Consider the following 21911-nt stretch of genomic DNA (forward strand, 5'->3'; position numbering starts at 1 on the left):
ATTGCAGTAGTGGAGAGCACTGTGAAGGAGAAGATCATGGAACTCTGAAAGAAAATATGAAGAGCTTTGACACCACACATTTTCATTTACACAGAGCCTTCTGCTTGCCTCTGTGTAGAATGGATTGGAGAAGGGCGAGAGGAAGGACTAGCCATTAGGAGTTCTCCCAGCGGTCCAGGCCCAGGGGGTGGCAGAGGAGCTGGGGAGTGGGTGGAGTCAAGACTGGGAGCAAATTTCCTTCATTTGCCTTAATTACCATAAAATGTCAGCTTGTGGTTTTAACAGTTTTGTAATTTTTTCCTTTTACTCATTACAGAATATATTCTGTAATGTCATCAGAAAAAATTCTAACCAGCTGTGTGGTTTGGGGCCAGTGACTTTCCTTTTGTAGGTCTTATTAATTCATAAATTCATTCATTTATTCATACTTCATTCTGTAAAACAGTGGTAGGGTAGCAGGTGTCTAACATTTTCCCCTGACCTGTCATTTAGGAACTTCAAGACAGATTAAAAGTATTCACAAATACAAACATTTAAGCTGAAAATTAGTAGCAGAAGTGGAAGGTTTTACAGTAGAGAGAGCTAGATTTCCTATTCTTTAAGAACTCTTCACTCCCTTTCTTCCAGGCCAGCACAGTTAAGGGAAATTATAATCTTCAAGTACAAGACGCATGAGTCAGGAAGACTCAAGGCCATAGGCCTCTCAAGCCAGAACTACAAAGCACCATCTCTTGCTCTAAACCGTGGGAATCTGAGGGGCAACTGGAGAGCTGACTCACCTGCTGACACCGACTGACACACGGTAGGTCCCAATTATCCCAGAACCACCCTCTACAAGGAAGGATTTACACACCTTAACTTTTTGGTTATTTATTTTAGATTTTATATCTTTACATTTTAACTTACTGTATTTTTTCCATTCCCATTTATCCCCCTTATACTGTTTTCCACCTCCTCCCTCCCCACCAAGTACCTTAATGTTTTTAGTAGCTTGATTGTCTGACAGATATTAGTACTATAGGAAAAAAAAATTAAAAAACAAACCTTCAAATGTTGTTAGTTAGGACACTTGGGACCAGAGTGATCAACTGAAAAACCTAAGGTCAGACTGCTGGCTACCTGACAAGTCCCAAAAGCATGAAGATAGGTACAAGGAAATTTCCTTGGGTGGCTGGGAGGAAGCTGCATGATTCTGCTGTTTAAGACCAAGACACTGAGCCATTAGTTTGAATCTACTGGTAGACTTTCAGGCTCTACTTGGTAGAATTCCAAGATGGTTGATGCCTCCGTGACCTCTCCTCGGGTTTCAATTTGCAGAGGGCAATTCACCTGTGAGGACTCCACTCTCTTACTCTGTTAAATTGTAAAGATTCAGGGAAACCAAGACCAGCTCCTCTTCACACAAAGGCTGGGCATCACTGACCTCAAAGTTGGTTAGTTTAAAAATCATTTTTTAAAATACAGAACAATGCAAATACTAACATAACATACACCCAGTACTTTCCCCCACAGTACTTTGAGAATTTTTTTTCCGTTGAAATGGCTGGAGCATCGTAAGGCACAGACTGAATCTACCATCTTGCTTGATCAGCCAGATTTCTATCGAATTAGAATGTAGAACTAGGGCAGGAAGAAAACAGTTCTTTGTTTTTAAAAACATATGGTCCGTAAGTGGACCATGTGATGACAAATGTCTATTGCCGTTTTAAATTGCATGTGAAATTAGAACTATATAAAGAGACACTTCGTTTACATAATCTTTTTTGCTGTTTTCACTTCCTCCTGCAACATGTAATGACTTGGGGGTTTTTGTTTGTTTTCTGGCAGAAAATGCTTAGTTTCAAAAAAGGTAAAAGTTAAGTTTACAGATTTCCAGTGACAGAGACTTAAGGTAAGGAGTAAGAGGTCCGAGTTTTGCTGCCTAAAACTTTATTTGCATTTGCTAAGTTAGAACCATGTCTGAATTTGGAGTCGGGAAGTCTGAACTGTAGAATCAGCGCTGCCGCTGGAGCACCGCGTGGCTGCTGGTCCCTGACTCTTGGGGCTACAGATCTAACGTTTTATGCTTTGTTTATGGTTTATGATTTTACCCTTTGGTACCTTGTTGACCAATCGATCCTGATTTCCTCCATCACGTATGACAAGAATGGTTAGATTCGAACATGAAGTGACCATGACAAACTTGGCCAGTTTATGCACCAAACACACTGCCCAGGTGCCATGCCTGCACTGGACAGTGACATCTGGATCAGCTCTGCTCCCGAGGGTCAAAATCCACCTGCTCCCCCATCTTTGTTTCACCTCCACAGATCCTTCTAGATACTGGCTTGAAATGTGACTGACTGGGTAACAAGAGCTGTCACTTCCTTTCATTTACCAAAAGTGTTCTGAGCACCTTCTTTTGTTCAGGTCACTGCTTTTCACTTTTATTTGAAGACTATACAAGAAGATAAGCTACTCTAGCAATTCTTTAACTGCCGGAACTCCATCCTGGCTAAAAACTCAACCCTGCATCTCACCAAAAAAACACAAACTACTCGAAAGTCATCACTCCCACCTGGTGCTACTGTAAAATGCCATTGGGCCGCTAACGAGAGCAGCCGTCAACCCTCATTGAGCATTCAGGGCTACTATTCTGAATTCTTTTGAGAGTTTAGGGTTGGGACTGAGGGAGTGGGCCCACCCTGGCTCAAACCCAGTATATCAGCTCTAGCCAGGCCTCTTCCTTCTGATTCCGTAGTGGATGAGAAATACTCGTTTCCACTAGCATTGCCACTCAGACAAATGATAGCTCCAAGGAGGAGTTCTGTAATGCCGATGACAGTCCATGGTTCCGAGAAGTGAGTTGGGACCCCAATGCCACCCCTGGCTGGTACTATGACTGTGGACAAATGACTGTTTCCTCCTGTGGAAATAGTGACAGCTCCAAGCCCAAGGTAGTGGTGAAGTTTCACTGCACCCGCACACAGTAGGTACACCCAGAATACCCATTCAATTTGGAAAAGGAAGTACGACATTCATTTTTGAAAAATATTTATTAAAAAACTAAAGTGAATGTGGCAAAAAAAACACCCCAAAATGAAGACATAACTTTAAATAGCAAGCATATGACACTGGTTAAAAAGCTTTCCCAAGTCTACCGACCTAGTCTTTCCCACCGTCTACAGTTGAGGAGGGCCTCCGAGGGAAGCCTCATGTAAACAGGTCATCTACACTAGTGAGCAAAAACTAATTACATGAGAACAGTCAATGGCAATATGACTCGCTTTCCTAGGCAGTCCACTCCAAACATAAGGGACCGGATCTTAGGAGTACTGTAGCGCTGGGGATCTGTGGTTCTAGTTTTAATTTAGGGGGCCGGGCTGTTGGGGGATGAAACTGTGGAAAGAGTGTCAGTAGAGGGCAATCTTAAAGTACCTTTAAAATCTGAACCCTTCCCCACAATTTAACCGAGTAATTCTCAAACTTGGCTGTTGAAAAGAATCACCTTATGAGATTGTTAAATTCACAGGCTTCCAAATCTGCATGTCTAAGATGGGTTACTCCAGGTGACTCTATGCACATTGTTAGCCTTCCAGTTTGAGAAACACTGTTTACAACGCATTAAAACAATTCCTACCCCCAAACAGAAGATGAAAGCAATCTTCTGACAGTCACTGTGCTTTTGTCAATTTGGAGGGACCAGTATGGGGGTCGGGGGCAGGAAGAAGCTCCAATTCCTAAGACACTGGTCTACAGGAGCCCCAAACAACCTGTCAAGGGCTGTTCAAGAAGTAAAATTTAATAATCAAGTTACAGAACAGCCTCCAAATGACCAACAGGCCAAGAGCATTCATCCCATGTCAATGAACTCTGTTGGGCAGATGCCAGATGGGAAGCTGCTGTTCAAACAGAACGCGAGGTAAGTGGGGACTCTGACCTATGAAGTCATAGTGAATAAAACATCTGTAAAAACCTTTATTAACCATATAGCCCTACACCCAAATCATTTTGGTGCATCATGGACAACATGTCGAAATAGTCACATTGATTCCAAGGTTCCCATTGTCTGCAAAAAGATGTGCTATGGCTGTGTCAAAAACCAGGCAGTCGCTGTTCATGATGGCCGCAGCCACACCATCATGGATGGACCGGGGTGTGGCCTCCCAGGTCAGTCTCCGCCGGTTTCCGTTCAACTCCAGTCTGTAGGCAAAGTTCTCGGCCTGCTTGCGGGTGCCGATGAGCAGGACGATGGCAAAGAACTGCTGGTGGCCCTCGTACTTCTCCTGTTTCTCCAGCACCAGCATGAAGTGGTGGCCAAAACAGGACTGCATCATCACCCAGTCGACGGCCCCCGGCAGGTTAATGTCTGTAGCTAGAAAAACGATGTCTTCTCCCTGAAGGGTGGTAATGCTCTTGTGGGCGTGCATGAGATGGGACATCACAGCTTCCAGGGACCCCTGCCACTTGCAGGAAGCACCAGGACAAGGGCAGGAGTAGGGGCGGTATTCACAGATGTCTTCGTGTTCCGGCTTCTCCGTATGGTGCAGGGTCAGGGAGCAGCCTGTGGTGGCATACTGTCAGGACAGAAAGAAATACGGTGAGCCTTCTCAAAAGTCCTACTGGTGTAGGTTTTTAAGGACCAGGGCTTTAAGGATCAGGTCTCCAGGGCTTAAACTATGGTCTTATCCAACTGTTTTTGCTTGAGATGAGTTGACTATTTCAGAGTACAAGTCTCAGTTCCCATTCGCTATCCCATATTACCTTGCATAAAAGCGGGGTCAGGTCCTGCACCAGGAGGAACGTGCTGCATTCTGTATTCCCCATTCCAACATTAAGAACTTGAGAACTAAAGGCTGCTTAACATAAATACCTCAAACAAAATTGTTGAGCCAGTCCTAGGAAAACTGGTTTTCCCCCTTATTTTCTGTGAATTCAAAGAAAATTTTAAAGAATTTAAAATGGCTTAGGGGTAGGGTTGGACAAGGAATACGTTATCTCCAGACTAGTTTTCACTTAAATACAATTTTGAAAATAGTGTGATTCCTCTTTTTTTTGGTCTCTTCCACTTCTTCCTGGCTCAGGTTGGTGACTGGCAGGCAGGCTGTGGGGAAGGCTGCCCTTTAAGGCCCCCTGCTCTTGCCTGCTGGAGTGATTAGCCTGGTGCAGAAGAAGGCTGGAGACCACTCACATGTAGTATTATCACCTCACCTTCTTCACCTTTGGAATCTTCCCCTGACGGCTCTGAACATAATTCTTGGGTGAAAGGAGATTACATCCAAGAACTGCTTAATTACCTTGGGGGGCTGCCGGTCAGTTTAGTTCCAGCCGATGCGGGTTAAAACGAGAAGGGCCTCCTCACACTCCGCTCAAAGCCCTGTGTACTTTTCCCAGGCCACTCCCTCAAGTCCAACTGCACATCTCTTCATTACCAAGTGTGTCAGGTCCTCGAGACAGGCCCAGGAGGACGGGGAACTAGAGGCGGCCCTGGAGTAGATGAGTTTTCTGCTGTGGTCCATCTGCCCTTAAAATACTGCCTTAATAGGGAACGAACAAAACCTTTTTCTCCCTTGCGCTCAGGATGACATTTTTGACGGATAAATCACAGTTATAACGGGAAAAGACCACAGTGAATGGAATTCAGGGGTGTCCAACCCACAGGCTGCATGCAGCCCAGGACGGCTGTGAATGTGGGCCCAACACAAAATCATAAATTTACTTAAAACATTATGAGATATTTTTGTGATTATGTGTCACAATGTATTTAATGTGTGGCCCAAGATAACTCTTCAACCAGTGTGGCACAGAGATGCCAAAAGGTTGGACACCCCTGAATTAGATGTTTGCTCCCAACCTCACAAAAATGACAATGTTCATTCCTAGCTATCAGATGGAGAGTCAGCCCGCAAGCAGACACCTGCCCCGGGGCACTCTGCTGCTGTCTCATCAAGGATAAGGCAGCCTGAATGACCTTTCCGGGTGAACCTAGAAGTATGCCTCGGCCTGTGGAGCAGCAGTGGCAGGGAAACTGTCTGCCTTACCCGACTCGGACTCCCCCACCTGCTCGGGAGACATGGAGACCCCAAATGAGGGCAGGGTCAGGCCGTTTTTCTAACATGCTGTGTCCAACTGCTAAAAACAAAACAAAACAAAAGAAATAAAATCCCACAGCTGTTTTTGCTTCTCCCTACCCTGCCCTAGGGAATGAAGCCCTTATAAACTTTAAGTAGGTCAAATTCTAATTTTTACAGCTGAATTTACCATTAGCAACAAGCAGGCACAGAGCACCTTCTCCATACAAGTTCCCAAGCTGTAGGCACTGAGGATACAGAAGCAAAGAAACCAGTCTGCACTCCCCTAATAAGGAAGAAGAGAGTAGCTTGAAGAAAGAAATGCAGCCCGTTCCTCCCTGTACCGAAAGTGGAGGGTGATAATTTTCAATAGAAACGGGCAGAAATTTCACTGTTATTTACTTTGCTCACAGGAATTGCTTGTTCATATTTTTAACCATGGACAAATTTTAAAAGCATGGGTATAAAAAACTTGATCGGGAGAAACAAGTTTATTTTGTGTTCCTAACAAGGATAAGGCCCTAATAAACACATTCCTATTAACTGTGTTTTAAATCCAGGGTATAGCTAGGAATAGAGAGCCTTCTGATGTTCTGACGGGCAAGGCATTTCTGCCCAGAGTGTAAAACACACAATAAAAATAGCAAGAATTAACCCGGACCCTGGCAGGTTCTCTAGCTGAAACAAGCCCTCAGTATTTGGATCTGAAGGCATTTCAGAATGGGCCGTTTTCCACAGCTGCCCAGGAATAATCCCAGGGATGAGATGAAGTTTGGCAAAGAGCATACGGAACAGGGCCACCTGCATGTCTTCCTCAACCACTCCCTGCTCCCCGCCTGATGCACAGCAAATATCCATCACCTCGAAATCCCTTCAGAAGTTTTTCCTGTGTATCTCAAGTAGGAGTATTTATGTTCTGAATTATTTGCTTTGCCTTGCAAGTCACACACTCTTCCTTCAACCCAAATACAGAGAAGAGGGAACCTCCCCAAATTACGCAAATAAAAAGGGCGTTACTTAGCATTTGTGTGGACAATGACCTTATGAGAAAAGCTCTTGCTACAGCCTCCATTAACTTAAGTATTTTTTTTAAAGTGTTAGGTGCTTACTCTGCTTTTTCTAAACAAGTTGAACTTTAATGCCAATCTATTCCTTCTCTTTTCCATCAGGGGTGAGGGCGTGTCTTCATGATCGCTGGTGCCACTTTTACGATGATTGGATTAGAGGTGATTCTAAAAAGAAAAGATCTAAACTTTAAACGTGTGCACTCACACGCACACACCCATGCACTCTGCTGTCACGCTTCATGCTTGTAACAGTCTCAGCATGACAAGGACATTCCAGAACACTACGGTCTTGTTACCTGCCCTAGGGGCTTGCATCCCGGGATCAGAGGGAGGGTTTTGGGGATACCCTGAGACTGTATGCAAAACTGCCCGGTGCCTCTGAGCAGCAAACCCCAACTGCACTGGCCCCCAGCCTTGTGTTTTCCTCACAAGCTCCAAGGGTTTGAAAGGCTGTGAACCTCAGTGCTAGAATTCAGGGGGGTTGTGCAGACCTCGTTCTGTGATGTTTCCTGTTGACAGGGGCCATCCCTGCAGCAGCAAATGTAAATACAGCAGAAATACAGATAACCGTTGGAGGAAGGCCGGGGGTGATTCAAAAACTGGGGACGAGGGAGAAGATGGGGTAAGGAAAGCTTCACTGCAGATACAGGGACGGTGGATGGAGTACTTCCATCCGGTTCTAGCACAGGAAGTAGAGCAAAGAGGGGGGATAAAACCTAAATGGGAAGGCATGGGCAAGCAGGGACTTTATTGAATCTTCAGTTTATTTTCAGGGTTTTTGTACAGTGGTATTACTGACATTTTAGAGCAGTAATTCTTTGTGGTGGAAACTGTTCCATGCATTGTGGGAAGTTTAGCAGCATCCCTGGCCTCTGCACACTACATGTCAGTAGCAACTGCCCTCTCCCCGAGGTATGCCAACCAGAAATGCCACCATGCTTGGCCAAATGTCTCTTGGGGGGCACTATCGCCCACACTTAGAGGCTTCGATTTCAATGAATGACAAAACCTGGCTGGGCAGCCACAATCACAGCTGTGAGGAGGGGCCCACGCGGGAAGGCAGGTCAAGCTGGTCACACTGCCCCGCCCCACAGGCACCACCCAGGACAGCTCAGGGATGCCAGCCCCACGCAGAAGTAGGTCTCTGTCATCTGCAAAGCATGGAGGATGGTGGTTCCACCTGCATTACAGACTGACTCATCCAGGCTACAGGGTCATTTGTGGCCACTTGGGAGCAGAGCCGCTCCCCCCATGCTCCCTCTCAGGTTCTCTTTCCCTACCCAAGTCAGCTTAGGAGTCAAACAAAGAATATTTTGAGAAAAAGAAACTAACTTATATTTGCTTTGAGTCCCCTGCCCCTAACCCAACAAACACAAAAACCAAGGTGGAGAAATATGCTGCTTTTAGAAGCAGGTTCTAAAATTAACTTTTTCCTTGGTTTGCAAAGGAGAAAACAGCCCTGCAAAGCCTCTCCCTAAGGAATGGGGAGCACACCTCACAAATAAGCAACCAGCAATTAGGCCCTCCAGCCTGCTCTGGCATCAAGCCAGAGGTTTCACTTTTCCCACTCTGGCTAGAGCTTGTCCCACCGAATAGGAAGGGTTCAAAGGTCGCCTGCTTTCCTTCAGATGCCTCGTTCTTAGGTTCACGTTCTTGGTCCCGAGAAGCACCTGGGCTGCCTGTGGGTCCTGGTACCTGTCCCCAGCTATAAATGAGATTTCTCCACAGGGAAACATCTGCTGGTAAGGTGGGAATACGCTTAAGTAAACCTCTTGGGGGGAGGGGGAACAGGAGAAACACATCATACATAGAAGCTGAAAGCTAAAGAAGGATGCAGGGATGGGTAGGGTGGCCGAGCAGACTGAGAAACAAAGAAATGTTGAAATAACATTTCGGACTTCTCTTTAGAAACTCTTCGCATTACAATGACTCAAAAGTCTTGTGCAAACGTGTTCTGCCTAGAAAGGCAATGTGTAACCTCATGCCTCATTTTTAAGTATTTGCGCAAAGCAGTATTAAATAGAGCTAATTCTTTTCTGGGGCACAGGGTTTGAAGACTGTATTTAAGCTGGAATTTAGGTAGGGTTTTAGCAAAGAAACCCTTTTACGTACAAATAGGACCATATATGTCAGAAATATTGTCAAACACTAGCACCTGTTAATTTACCTAATAAACAGTTGCATTATATTTGTTTATGGAATGAGGATACAAATAGGACAACCCTTCCTAGCCAGGTGCTAGCTGAAGGTCATGGATCCTGTGACCAGTTTAGAACATTTAACCTATACAATTATACATGTCCAAAGCAATTCAAGAACGACTTGTTGAACTCCAGCAACCAATGTCTACTACAGGGGTGGCCGCATGAGCTCGGGCAGAAATGTGTCTCTCGTGGGGACTGTGAGGCAACGGCCCTGCTCCTTCTGCTTCCCTCCTAGGAAACAGTGAAATTTATTAGCAAGATATCTGCCAGCACCTGAAGTGAGAATGTCTCAAGGAAAACAAAGCACAATCGATATTTTGTTGTTGATGCTCAAACTTCTGAATTAAATCCAAGATATGACCTCGTCTTGGAGTAGGTAGCAGCCAGCCACACTTTGCTCCAATCTAAGCAAGCTGTAATGATCACCAAACACGCACTGGCAGCTAAATGCAATGCATGACCGGACGTGTGGAAACAAACTACCACAAAAGGGTGCAACTGGAGCAACAATGAAATCTCCATACAGTAGATTAGATAATAGTATCTACTGCACGTCAAATTTCCTGATTTTGGTAACTAGACCTTCCTCACGTAAGAAAATGTTTTTAGGAGAAATACAGGGAGGTGTTTAGGGGCAAAGGGGCAGGATGCCTGCGATTTACATTCAAATGGTGAAAAATGTACATGTTTGAACAGAGTGAGCACAAATGAAAAGGCAAATGGGGTAAAAAGGAAACAATCAGTGAATCTGTTAAAGGGGTATATGGGGATTTTTTGTACTATTATTGCAACCAACTGATGTATACGTTTGAAATCATATAAGAATAAAAATATGTTAAAGAATCCAGGGAAAGAGTTAGCATCTTAATCCTGTATGGGATAGAGAGTCCTTTCGCAGAACTGGTTGAATGAATTAAGTTTTATCATAATAGTGTTTTTCTTTGAAGAAAAATATTTTTAACTATGTATCTATGTATAAATGCAACTAAGTTAGTTTTTCTTTTACTAGAGGCTCTTTGGGACTCATTTGAGTGAACCAACAAAATTTCGAAAGGAAGGTGTCAGTGGTTATAATTAGTAGTACTTCTCTGATCTCCATGAAGCCAAAGCCTTTTCCTTGATCTTTGGGTGCTCCTGAAGGTTTGTGTGCACCTGACAAGTCTGTGGCCCAGGAGTGTAGTTTCCAGCCACCACCCTCAGTGGTCCAAGGTTTTCCATTCCAGACCACATCTGAAAAAGGAGCTCCAGGAATGAAAGTTACCCTCACCTCACCTGCACCCCCCACCCCTTCTTCAGCCCCTTTTAGCACTGGGGAGGTGCACAGAAATGGAATCAGAGTTATCGGAGTTCCACTGTGAGGAGAATTCCTGGCAGTGTAACTTACTATGTGTGATAAGCAGATAACTAGGGGACTATTGGTTATAGTCTCTAGCTTCTCAACACTCTTTAGTCTTGGTCAAATGAGAGCTGTGGCTAGACCCAGTATAGATTCAAATCATGGTAAAACTAACAATTTAACCTGCAGTTAAACTTAAATTTTACCACCTTTTTAAAGGACGTCTAGCAATTCAAGCTAGCTCCTCAGTAACTAAAATTATTTATTTATCTGTCCCTATATACCACTGAGGGATCACAGGTGGTTTTCCAGTTAATTTATGGACCTATTAATTTTCTTCATTGATTTACTGCCTGCTTCCCGCCCACTCCATATTTGTTGGTAAATGAATATTAGCTTTATCTCCAGAAGATAATTGTTCCCCACCATTTTAATTTCACTTTAATGAAAAGCCTTACTGTGGAAAGAATTAAAACAAAAATTCAATAGACCTTGAGATCATCTAAGGAAAAATGTTTCTTCTGACTTGTTCACTAGGGTTTGTTTTCTAATTTTTGATAAAGCCACTTCACATATTCTATTCACAGAAACGACTCGGGGTGGGGGTGTTTGTAGCTTTCAGTCTTCCACAGGTTGGGAAACAAAGGTGCCGTTGTCCTTTTGACAGCTGTATGTTCTTCTTGCTCTGAAGGTGTTTCCAACCAGTGGTAGAGTAGCTACAATTAGAACTCAAGTACCCAGTGTCCTCTGTGACCTTGCACTGAGACTACCACGTCACCCCCGAGTGCATCTCCCCGACTGCCTATGACTCACCTCTTGACTCTTATTAACAGTGGAGGAGTTCAGACATGGGCAACAGGTGAAAGTGAAATCTCTCCTTGTGGATTAATTATAATACTCAGCTTGCATCTGTCTAGCATCCTTCCTGTAAGAGTCTTAGCAAATTTTCACCTAAATCGAATGCGAAGTTCCTCACCTCCACTACGAGGTAGTGCAGAGAGATAATTACCCACCAACAGCACAGTAACAGTTTCACAGATAATAACAGGATAAAACAGTATCCCTCAGGACCAGAACTGTTAAATAGTGAAGAGACCAAGAAAATACTGATATTTAATTTTTACAAACTATCTTATTATAGCGAAGGCAATTCTAGTCAAAATCTGGGGCTCAAAAAGTCCTCCTTTTGCCTGAGACGTCGACAAACACCATGTTGCAGACTGCTTTCTTACTGAAGGTGTCTTGGTAGAAGACGTCGGCAAAATGTTATCGCAGTAATCTGAGAACATCCTGGTTTGGGGGAAATGGGGGAGTACGTTTAGCCTTACAAAGATTCCCTGGGCTGGCAAGGGTTTATTTTTAATCTTAGCAACTTTAAACAAAAGTTGACTTTTGACCAAGTATGTTTTTCATCTCACCGTAGCCAGAGTTAGCAGGCAACCAGACACTGTCTTGGAGAACCTGTTTTGTAAGGTTCCCTGGAGTCTATGTTCAAGCAAACAAAAGCATCTTAAGGAGCCAGACTCCCAGTACCTTGCCCACCCTTTCCAACGTGCCCTTACTCTTCTATGCCAGGCTCCCACTGGCATAATCAGGTCAACTTCCCAGAACAGCTTGTCAAATAGTGCTACATCATCCCCCAGAAGTCCTTAGTTCTGGACTAGAGATTTTATTTATTTTTAGAGAGAGGGAAAGGTAGAGAAACTTTGAGACGTGAGAGAAATGTCTATCGGTTGCTTCTCACAAGCCCCCAACCACGGACCTGACTGGCAACCCAGGCATGTGCCCCGGCCAACTGCCCGGGAATCAAACCTCTGACCCTTTGGTTGCAGGATGACGGCCAACCCCCAACCCTCTGAGCTATACCAGCCAGGGCAAGAACAATTGCATTCACCAGGAGACTTAAGTGGTAGGGTTACCAGATTTAGCAAATAAAAATACAAGATGCCCAGTATGTCTGGGCAATATTTGGGTTATATGTACAACAAAAAAATTGTTTATCTAAAATTCAAATTGAACTAAGAATCCTGGCAATCCTGATAAGAGGGCCATTCTGGTACCACTAACATCTTTCCTAAAGCTACTACGAGAGTCTGGAATAGGAAGGAGACCATTGTTCCTCCGCAGGGTGGAGCCGTCAGCAAAAAAGGCGGGAGGTTGTAGCAGGACACTGTGTGTGTAAATTACAAGGCCCAGACTAGAGTTTCTGCTCCCTAAACTTGCAAACCGTGTGACTTTGGACAAACCTCTTAGGGATACTAATTTTGTCTTATCTCCTTTAAAAGTAATTAGGAGAATAACAAGAGATAACACACCTAGGTAAGCAACAGTGAGCAATGTTGTCTAGTGACTCCACCGGCCTGCCCACACAACCTCATCAGATCTTCCATCCTTTCCTTTGTGGGCACACTGCCACCCATCCTTCAGATGCAGCTCTGACGCCACACCGCCACACCGCTGCAGGGGTCTCCAGCCTCCTCCGCTCCTACCACTTCAGAAGGGCCCTGCTGCTCTGTTAGATGCAGTTTCAGAAGGACAAGGTGCGAGGGGAGGCACTGGCTGGCTAGGCAGCCTGGCTCTAAGACAAAGAGGGCTTGGACTGCGGGGAGTTGCGGGGGGTTGCAGGAGTGGGTGCAATGAAAAGTTAGTAGTCAGGAGGAGCCACCTCTGGCCTGAGGTCATATCAAAGAGAAAAGGCAGGCAACAGCATTAAGAAAACCAAAATGTTTACACCCAGTGCTGGGGACAGACCGGTACTCCACTGTAAATGATTCCAAGTGAGAAAGCAAGTTGACTCTGCTATCAAAAGCTTTTAGTTTCCGCATATACCCTTTGGCCCTACCATTCCACTTCTAGGAACTTAGCATTAGGAACTAATACTTTTCTTATACACAAAGATTCAGTTATAGCAGTGCTGCTGTTCCTTTTTTTAAATCACAGTAAGAAAACAATCACTTATATGACCACAAACAAGAACTTGATTAAGTAACTCTGATACTGCTATAAAATTGCAATACTATGCAGCCATGAAACATGACCTTAAGGACTATTTATCAATGTGGAGGAAGTAGCCACACTGTTAGATGTAAAAATAGGTTATGAAACAGTGTGTGGATTTTCCATCTTACCTGCTTTTTGTTTTTAATGAAAGAAAAATTCTATTGATGTAGAGGTAAGTTGGCAAGGGCATATAAAAATGGTGTAGTGGTTATTACTAAGCAGGGGGATTATAGGGGATTAAAATTTCATATTACTTTCCATGTTCTACATTAAAATAATGGTAATTTTTAACAACACATTCTATAGTGTGTAAAAACACACATATACACATTAAAAAACGTTGCTTAATCAAACCGGGCTTTCCCTTCTAAAAGTATTAAAGAAATGAAAAAAGTCTCATCACTGAAAAATCTATGCCAAGACCAATTTACCTGGCTCTATGAAAACAACAGGGATGTCAAACTTATTTTCAACGGGGGTCACATCAGTCTTGCGGTTGCCTGCAAAGGGCTGAATGTAATATTAGGACTGTGTAAATGTAACTATTCCTTAACAGTTAAGTGAGAGCTTGGCACTGACACTGGGTAGGTGCCCAGCCGGATAAAACAAGGTGGAGGGCCGGATTCGGCCCGAGGGCCTTGTGTTTGCCACCTGTGCCCTACAGGATTAGGATTACGGAAGAGAAGCTCAGTGAGAGACTCTGTGGGTTCCTAAAATAAAGAGTCCTATTTTCTTCTTAAAGTTTATGCATGGCCTGACCTCACACACTGGCCATTGCTTTCTGTCAGCTTCTAGTTGTGCACATCTGTTTGTGTTTACTCATGCTGGGGCCAAGCATGAATTATTACCAAGTTTGAGCCTTACAACAACCCAATCATCACCCCATTTTACCAATAAGCCACAGAGACTTGGAGAGGTCACCAGCCAGTCACAGTGGGATCTGGACCAAGAGGTCCAAGTAGGTAGGGCCTGACCTCAAAACTACCAGAATAAAAGGTAGCCTGGGGCGAAGCTGTGACCCAAAGACACTGCCTTTGTCGATTCAGAGTTTTAAAATAGGGCCCCGGCCCACACACTTACCACCAGGTGTATATTCCGTTCACCTCTACAGTGTCTGTGGCTGAAAACTTGTCTCACAGACACTGTGGAGTCTAAAAATCGTTACTAAAATCAGTACCCAAATGGAAATGAGAACAACATTTCTCAATTTTTAAGAAACTAGTGGAGAATGATGGGCATCTGGGGCAAAGCTGATGAAATTCTGCTGGAGGATTGTTGGTATCTCTCGTGACTCTTAGACAACATGCTCTAAGGTTTAACATAAAGATACATTTGACCGGGAAAAGTGTTGAGCTTTCTTGTTTTCTGTTTCAGGATGTCCAGAGTGCAATCCCATTCTGGTGCCCCAGGTCTGATCACGCCCTGCACGACTCGCCCATCGGCCCCAACTGTGGCCATTCGCTTTAGCAAATGTGCACCTACTATGTGCTCCTTTCAAGGAGTGGAGATCTTCTGGGTGTGAGTGAGAAATGCCACTGTTTACAGGTGTCACCAGAGGTATGTGTCTGGCTCCTAAGACATTTCACAGCATGTGGGGCTTCAAATGCAGAGCGAGGAATCTAATTCCGTCTCAGGCTGGGGACTTTATAGGCCAGACCTGCTATACTTTTGGGTTCACCTCCACTCTGGTTGTGCTAAAGACCAAGTTTAAGTAATTAATACTGATTTATGCCAGTTCCAGGCCATAGTGACCTGTGAAAAATCTTCAGCCAACTATGTGTGGAATCAACATTAAACTTTAGTACTCCTACATAGCATTCTAGAGCTGCTGTTCTTAATTTTACACTTAAAAGCTGTATTTTCAATGTTGTGCTTTAAAATCGTAAGCCTCGCTGTAACCGTGTGTGGACCCCAGTGCCTGCCAGCACATGCTCCTACGGGCCAACCTGGTCAACTGGAGCTAGGAGAGAGGACCGCAGGGGCAGTTTCCAAAATTATTTTGTCTTAGGGGGATTTTTGAGGTTCAGAAGAGATCTCTGAAATGGTTTTGGCAAACTGGCTTATCCCTTCAAAATTCCAGATGATCAAGCGCTCTCACCTACCAACAACTCTAAGGCCAATCATCTATTTGGTGTGGTAATAAGCAAAAGACCTCTATACCACTTCTAATCTTTTACATTTTTAAAAATATTTTATTTATTTATTTTTAGAGAGAGGGAAGGGAGGGAGGAAGAGAGGGAGAGAAACGTCAAAGTGTGGTTGCCTCTCGCTTGCCTCCTACTGGGGACCTACATTGCAACCCAGGCATGTGCCCTGACTGGGAATCGAACCAGTGACTCTTTGATTCACAGGCCAGCACTCAATCCACTCAGCCACACCAGCCAGGGCAATATCACTTCTAATCTGATCTTAAAGCACTGACCTGCTAGGTATTATCTGCACTTTTTTTTGATGGATGAACAAACAGGCTCAGGCAAGTACATAACTGAACCAAGGTCATATGAAGCCAGGCAGAGAATTCAGTTTTATCTCCTGGCTAGTGCTCTCTTCTCTGGAGCAGTTTACTAGGTTTTGAAAAAAAGATCCTTGGGATAATCATTTAGTCCAAGCCTTTTTCTTAAAGATGAAGACACTCAAGTGCAAATAAATGAACTGGCCGGTGTAAAGTCAAACACAGAGTCACTAGCACACAGTTCAGGTCTCCCAGTGCTCAGAATGGAATATTCTTTTGGAAAAATAAAGGTGAAAAGAAAATAAGCTATAAAATAACATACGTTGGGAGCTTCCCGAGTTCCAAAGTTCATGCAGATAAGGCTCAATGAACGTTTTCTAAAAGAGAACCAGATTAGAGGTTACACGCTGGCAGTTGGAATTTGCTTATAGACATGGTTGGTTTGGCCTGAAAGTGTTGGCTTTCATTTGAATTTGGGCAATGTTAACAAAACAAAGCAAAGATGCTTTGAGATTTTAACACTAAAAGAAACCAAGATTTTTGGCTTTTCTTTAAAAAAAAATCCAAAGCCCTAGCATAGCTGCATATACACTGCCACTCTCCCAATCACCCAGTACTGGGCAAAAGTGGCCCTTTGGAGGTGGCATGTGCTCCGCAGCTCCCAACTGTCTCCACTGCCCCGTGGGGCCTCCCAAGCCCTGAGGCCAGGGGTCTGATGACTCTCAGAGCCTGGCACTTAGAATTTGTCACCACTGGACTAGGTGAGTACACACTGGGGGCTTTTATTTTATTTTTTAAAAGATTTTATTTATTCATTTCTAGAGAGAGGGGAAGGGAGAAAGACAGGGAAAGAAACATAGATGTGTGAGGGATACATTGGTCAGTTGCCTCTCACATGCCCCCAACAGAGGATCTGGCCCACAACCCAAGCGTGTACCTTGACTGGGAATTGAACTGGCGACCTTTTGATTCACAAGCCGGTTCTCAACCCACTGAGGCACACCAGCCAGGGCCTCACTGGGAGCTTTTAAACTTTCAACTGGGTTATCTAACTTGACTTTTTTTTCCCCCTAAGGAATGAAAACAACACCTCTCAATCAAATGCAGGGAAGACTTGCTGACTGAGGCTTTCCAGTTCAATAATTATTTAAGAATATACTACTAGAAACTTTAAGAGAACACTAAGAAAAAATGGAAAGAAAATACATCACAGTGTAAGTGGGCTGGAGTGGTTTTAACATTTCCCACAGTTGTGGAGAGAAATACTTGGCCGACATTAAAATAAAATGTTGAGTGAGGGCACAAATGTGTCAACCTTCACTTCTCCTACACGCGTGCTCCACTGGGGTGGTGAGTCTGAGATATGGGGAACCGGATATCAAAACTTCTCAGGCGTGGAACGAGCTATAGAATGGACTAAAAATATCACAAGTGGAAGTGAGCCATACTCTCACAGAGAGCCTTTTTTTAAAAAGGACACCTGAGCTAATAACGCACATGGTGTACTCTGTCAAAGGTGCCGGTGGCAGTCTAGCCTTTAATTAAGTGGCTCCACCCCTACGTAAGGAAGCTATTGGGCAGCACATCCATTTTTGGCCAACTGAATCATGAAAAGTGCAGAGATGTAAGGAAATTCCCCCAAATATTAGGTTTGTAGGTTATCCACCCCACCCCCTACTCCTACCCCATGTCCTACGAAATTTCTGCCAATGAATTTTATAGTGAACAGATATGTTGTCTTTTGGGGACGCTCCCAGCCGAGGCTCATTTGGTGAACACATCCAACCAGAAGGCTTTGTTACTGGTGTCAACCTAGAGTTATGATTTGGAGCCTTGGAGATAAGCTTAGATTCAAAATCCCTATGTAGTGAGTAGTACAAAGGATGTGTTCCTTGGAGAAGCAGGTTCACAGGCTGGTCCGGCTACTAGCTGTGTGTCCTTGACAAATCACTTAACACGTAACCTCTCTATAGGCATGAGTTCTCTAACAAAAGCTGACCCACACATGAAGTAGCTGGCACCCATAAGGCACCCGATAAACATTCCACATAACCTCCCTTCATTTCACAGAATACTAGACAGCCACTATAGGGCCTTAGAAGGTGAGCAGTCCAGTCCCCTCCTGAACACTTGAGGAAATCAAGGCCCCCGGAGGTGCTCTCAGCCAAACACTGACAGCTTCAGCAACTCTTGAGACCTGGGTTTTGGTACTTAACGCAACATTGGTTTTCTCACATAAGCCAGCCCATGAGCGAGATTCTAAGAGCACGCAGGAATAGTGACAAGGCATCTCTTTGACTTCCAGCAGCAAGGACAAGTGCAAGCCAAAGGACTATGTACACAGACCTATTTTGCTGAAGTTTGACATAGGCCTTACTACTCCCTACTGCTGCTCTCACCCTCCCAAACTAAACATACCTTGGTTGCTTAGTGGGCCTCTATATACATCCAAGTTTCGTTTATCCAAACTGACTGGCTGAGCTGCCCTGTCAATAGTTTGGATTACTGGTCAACCAAAGTTGAGGCATGATGCTCCAGCGTTATGAACCTCACGCACACACACACACACACAAGACACCAAGATCACGTTCTAAGTTTGGTTCCTGGTCTGTAGGGGAATGGCTGACCCTGTTAAATTTCAGCTTCCAAAGTGACAGCTTTGCCCAAGAGCATTCTTAGAGAATAGGGACATGGAAAATCAATGATGTGTCCAGAAAGGCTGAGTACCCCCGATTCCCAAGAGAACTGCTCTTCAGGAAAGACTTCACTAGCATGTCAGGGGGTAGATGGACCATATACCTCAGTGGGAACCAGAATCCTAGGTCCTGACAGGGAAACTTCACACTTCATATAGCATGTTATAACTATTCCCTTCACTTTCTCTTGGGAGAAAAACAGTGTGTTTTTGAAAATAAATTATGGAATACTGACTGATATCAAATGCTCATCTGTGAACTGTAATTTACCTAAAAGCCGTTTCTTCCACTGGCCACTGAAGGTTTGGGGGAAAGCGAAGGGCTGAGAAGATGGTTCCCCGGAAATCCTGTGGTACGTCCGTCCCCCCTGCAATTCCAGTCCCCACAATGTACCCCAGCATCAAATATCCAGCCCTTATGTCTACTATCACCAAATCTTCTCTTGATCATCAAGAAAAGTATAGAAATAGTTTGTGCGTATGTTATACGAAACAACTATTGGACTTGGTAAATTAGGAAGCATTAGGAAGAGTGGTTGAAAGAGTAATTTATTAAGGTTAACAGAAAACCCAGAGTCCAAACAGGAATTCAAACCCTTATTTGAATATGCTATTTTAAATTTGATCTGTGGTAGGGCACTGACCAAATTAAATCACTCATTTTACTGACTTGAGACCCAAGCTTCAATTCTCAGGTGGATTATTTTTAATTTAAAAATAAGCTCTTGTCCTATAAAAATAAGCAGCCCCAAGGAGAAATGCAAGACAGCCTAAATGGCTCAAGAGACAGAGCAGTCACTTTACAAGAAACTCAAAAGTATTAATGACATTACTTCCATTTCTAAGTTTAGAAAATGAACTTTATGGCATAGCTCTAGGTTATAATGAAGTAATACAGACGGGCGTATCACTGACACTGCTCCTTAAGGTTTTTTAAGTGGCAGAGGTAGGTAAGCAAATGTTATAATAGGACCACACAATGCGCTACTACACGGCCATTTACAATAAAGCAAGGGAGAACTATGTTTCAGCCGTAGAGAAATATGCGATAATATAAATTCAAAACAGCAAGTTGCGTGAGTCATGTTTTGGGGGAAAAACGTATGCCTATGTGTGCATATGTATAAACCTTCTCGACACACACTGACATCTAGGATTCTAAATTCAGCTGCAACAGTATATTTACATTTAAAGAACAGTAACAACAGCTCCCGCGTCCCCTTCTTGTTAAATTCCTGATCAACTTCTGTTTTCAACCCACTTAGCAACGCCCCCCCCCCAACTCTTCAGCCCTTGGAAGGCTAGGCGAGGGAAAGGCGTGGCTTGCAGGGTTTTCTCGTTGCTGGAGGAAAGAAAACAGGCTGTAGGTGCCCCCTCCCCCTTTTTAGCTATACTCCCGAGGGCTCCCACGTGTCAGGGGAGCGGCAGATGGAAGGTGCGGGGTGCAGGAGGAATCCTGTACCAATCCTGCCAAGCCAGTGCTGGTAAGGGGTGCGTGTAGCTCGCCCGTGTCCTCCCTCCTCAAACCCCCATAGATAGCTTCTCCGCCCAAGTTTTACTTGTGAGGCCCAGCCCGGACCTCACACCCGAGTACACATCTGCCGAGCACACAGGAGGCACTGCATGGGGAGAGCCGTGATGTGTTCTAACAGCGATCGCGAGCCGTTTAGTCTGGGGTCAGTGCTGGGGCAACTGACAGCCCAGAGCTACTCTCACACTGGCCAGACGAAGTATGGGGGAAGGTGGACAAAGTGTAAACTTTAAAAAAAAAAATAAGACAGATGCCACCTGCATCTCAGCGCCAGCAAGTGGGCTGGAGGAATCGAGTTCTGGGAGACCGCCAGGCAGAAGTGCGCAGGTGGCATCCGGGCTTACCTTGCAGGGAAACAGGACTGCCGAGGCCACCTTCTCCATAGCAAGGTTCCTGATACTGGGCGTCAGGGCTCCCCTGCACGTCGGGCAGCAGCTCAACTTCTGGCGGCATTGGTTACACACCAGGTGCCCGGCCTGGCACTGCAGGATGGGGGGCAGGACATAGTCAAAACAGACCGGGCACTCGAAGAGCGAGGTCAGCTCGTGGTGCTGCGGGGATACCGGGCCAGCCCCGCCGCCGCCGCCGGGGCCCGAGATCACTGCTGCCGCGGCCGGCACCGCGGACGAGCCGGGGCCCGCAGCCGAGATGGTGGCGGCAACCGAAGGCGCAGCCTGGGACGGGGCGTGCTGGGGCTGCGGTGGCGGCTGCTTGCTGCAGGGTTTGTTAGCGCTGGGGCCGGTGGAGGACGGGCGGCTCATCGCGCTCCGAACCAACCATGGAACTGAGGGAGCCTGCCTACGGCTGGGCCGCCGGGGTCAAGGCGGTGCAGGACCCCAGGGCGGCGGGCTCCGGGGAAACGCCACCGCGCCCGCCTAAAACCGGGCAACGGAGACGGCCAGCGCCGGGCAGGCTGGGGGTTGGACCGCGCTGATGATCTCTGCCGTCCTGGGCGTTCCAAACACCCCTCCGCGCCCCTAGGTCCCTCCTCCAGATGGTGTCGCGGGCCCCAAAACCCAGCGTTGCGCAGAACCCCGACACCCAGCTTTTGGAGCGGCAGCTGACGTAAGCCCCGGGGGCGCGCGCGGACGTGACGCCTGGACACGTGTACAGCCTCCCTGGCGCGCGGGGACTGGCAGAGCCACCCCGCGACTGGGCGCCTGCTCCGCCCGGCTCCAGCTGGTAGCGCACGGTACTGCCTAGCGTGGGCGCTTCCAGCGCGGTCTGCTAGCACTGACAGCGCCAAAGATCTTCTTCGGCTCTTCACGGCAGCGCCGGGTCTGCTTTTTGGGGTTGGGGAGGGGACTGCACTTCGGGAAGGCGTCGCCGAAGTCATCTGGCCACACCCTGTGGAGCCACTCCGACGCGCCCCCTGGGCTCAAACCAGAAAGACAACTTCAGGCTGGGCGGGGGCTTTAGTGATGGGCGGGACGGGATGCGGGCGCCCCTGGACAGGTCGGAAAAAACCAAAAGGTTTCTCTTTCCTGGTTGAGTCACCCGCGCACGGAGGAGGCTTGTGTCGAGGCTCGCTGGGCTCTTAGTCTGGAACGTGGGGTCAGGAGCTTTGGGTGGAAGA

General features: G+C 45.7%; 1 protein-coding gene across 1 annotated transcript; it reads right to left on the reverse strand.

Annotated features, from left to right (window-relative positions):
- Positions 1-3016: 3016 nt before the first annotated feature.
- On the reverse strand, positions 3017-21641 carry SIAH2 (siah E3 ubiquitin protein ligase 2). Its single transcript, XM_045199924.3, has 2 exons — positions 20680-21641; positions 3017-4556 (listed from the first exon to the last, which is right to left on the reverse strand). Exons 1-2 carry the CDS (start codon positions 21094-21096, stop codon positions 3999-4001), a joined length of 975 nt encoding a protein of 324 aa, XP_045055859.2. The 5' UTR covers positions 21097-21641; the 3' UTR covers positions 3017-3998.
- Positions 21642-21911: the final 270 nt, after the last annotated feature.

The sequence above is a fragment of the Desmodus rotundus genome, chromosome 2 (assembly GCF_022682495.2).
Source record: "Desmodus rotundus isolate HL8 chromosome 2, HLdesRot8A.1, whole genome shotgun sequence".
Classification (NCBI taxonomy): Eukaryota; Metazoa; Chordata; class Mammalia; order Chiroptera; family Phyllostomidae; genus Desmodus; species Desmodus rotundus.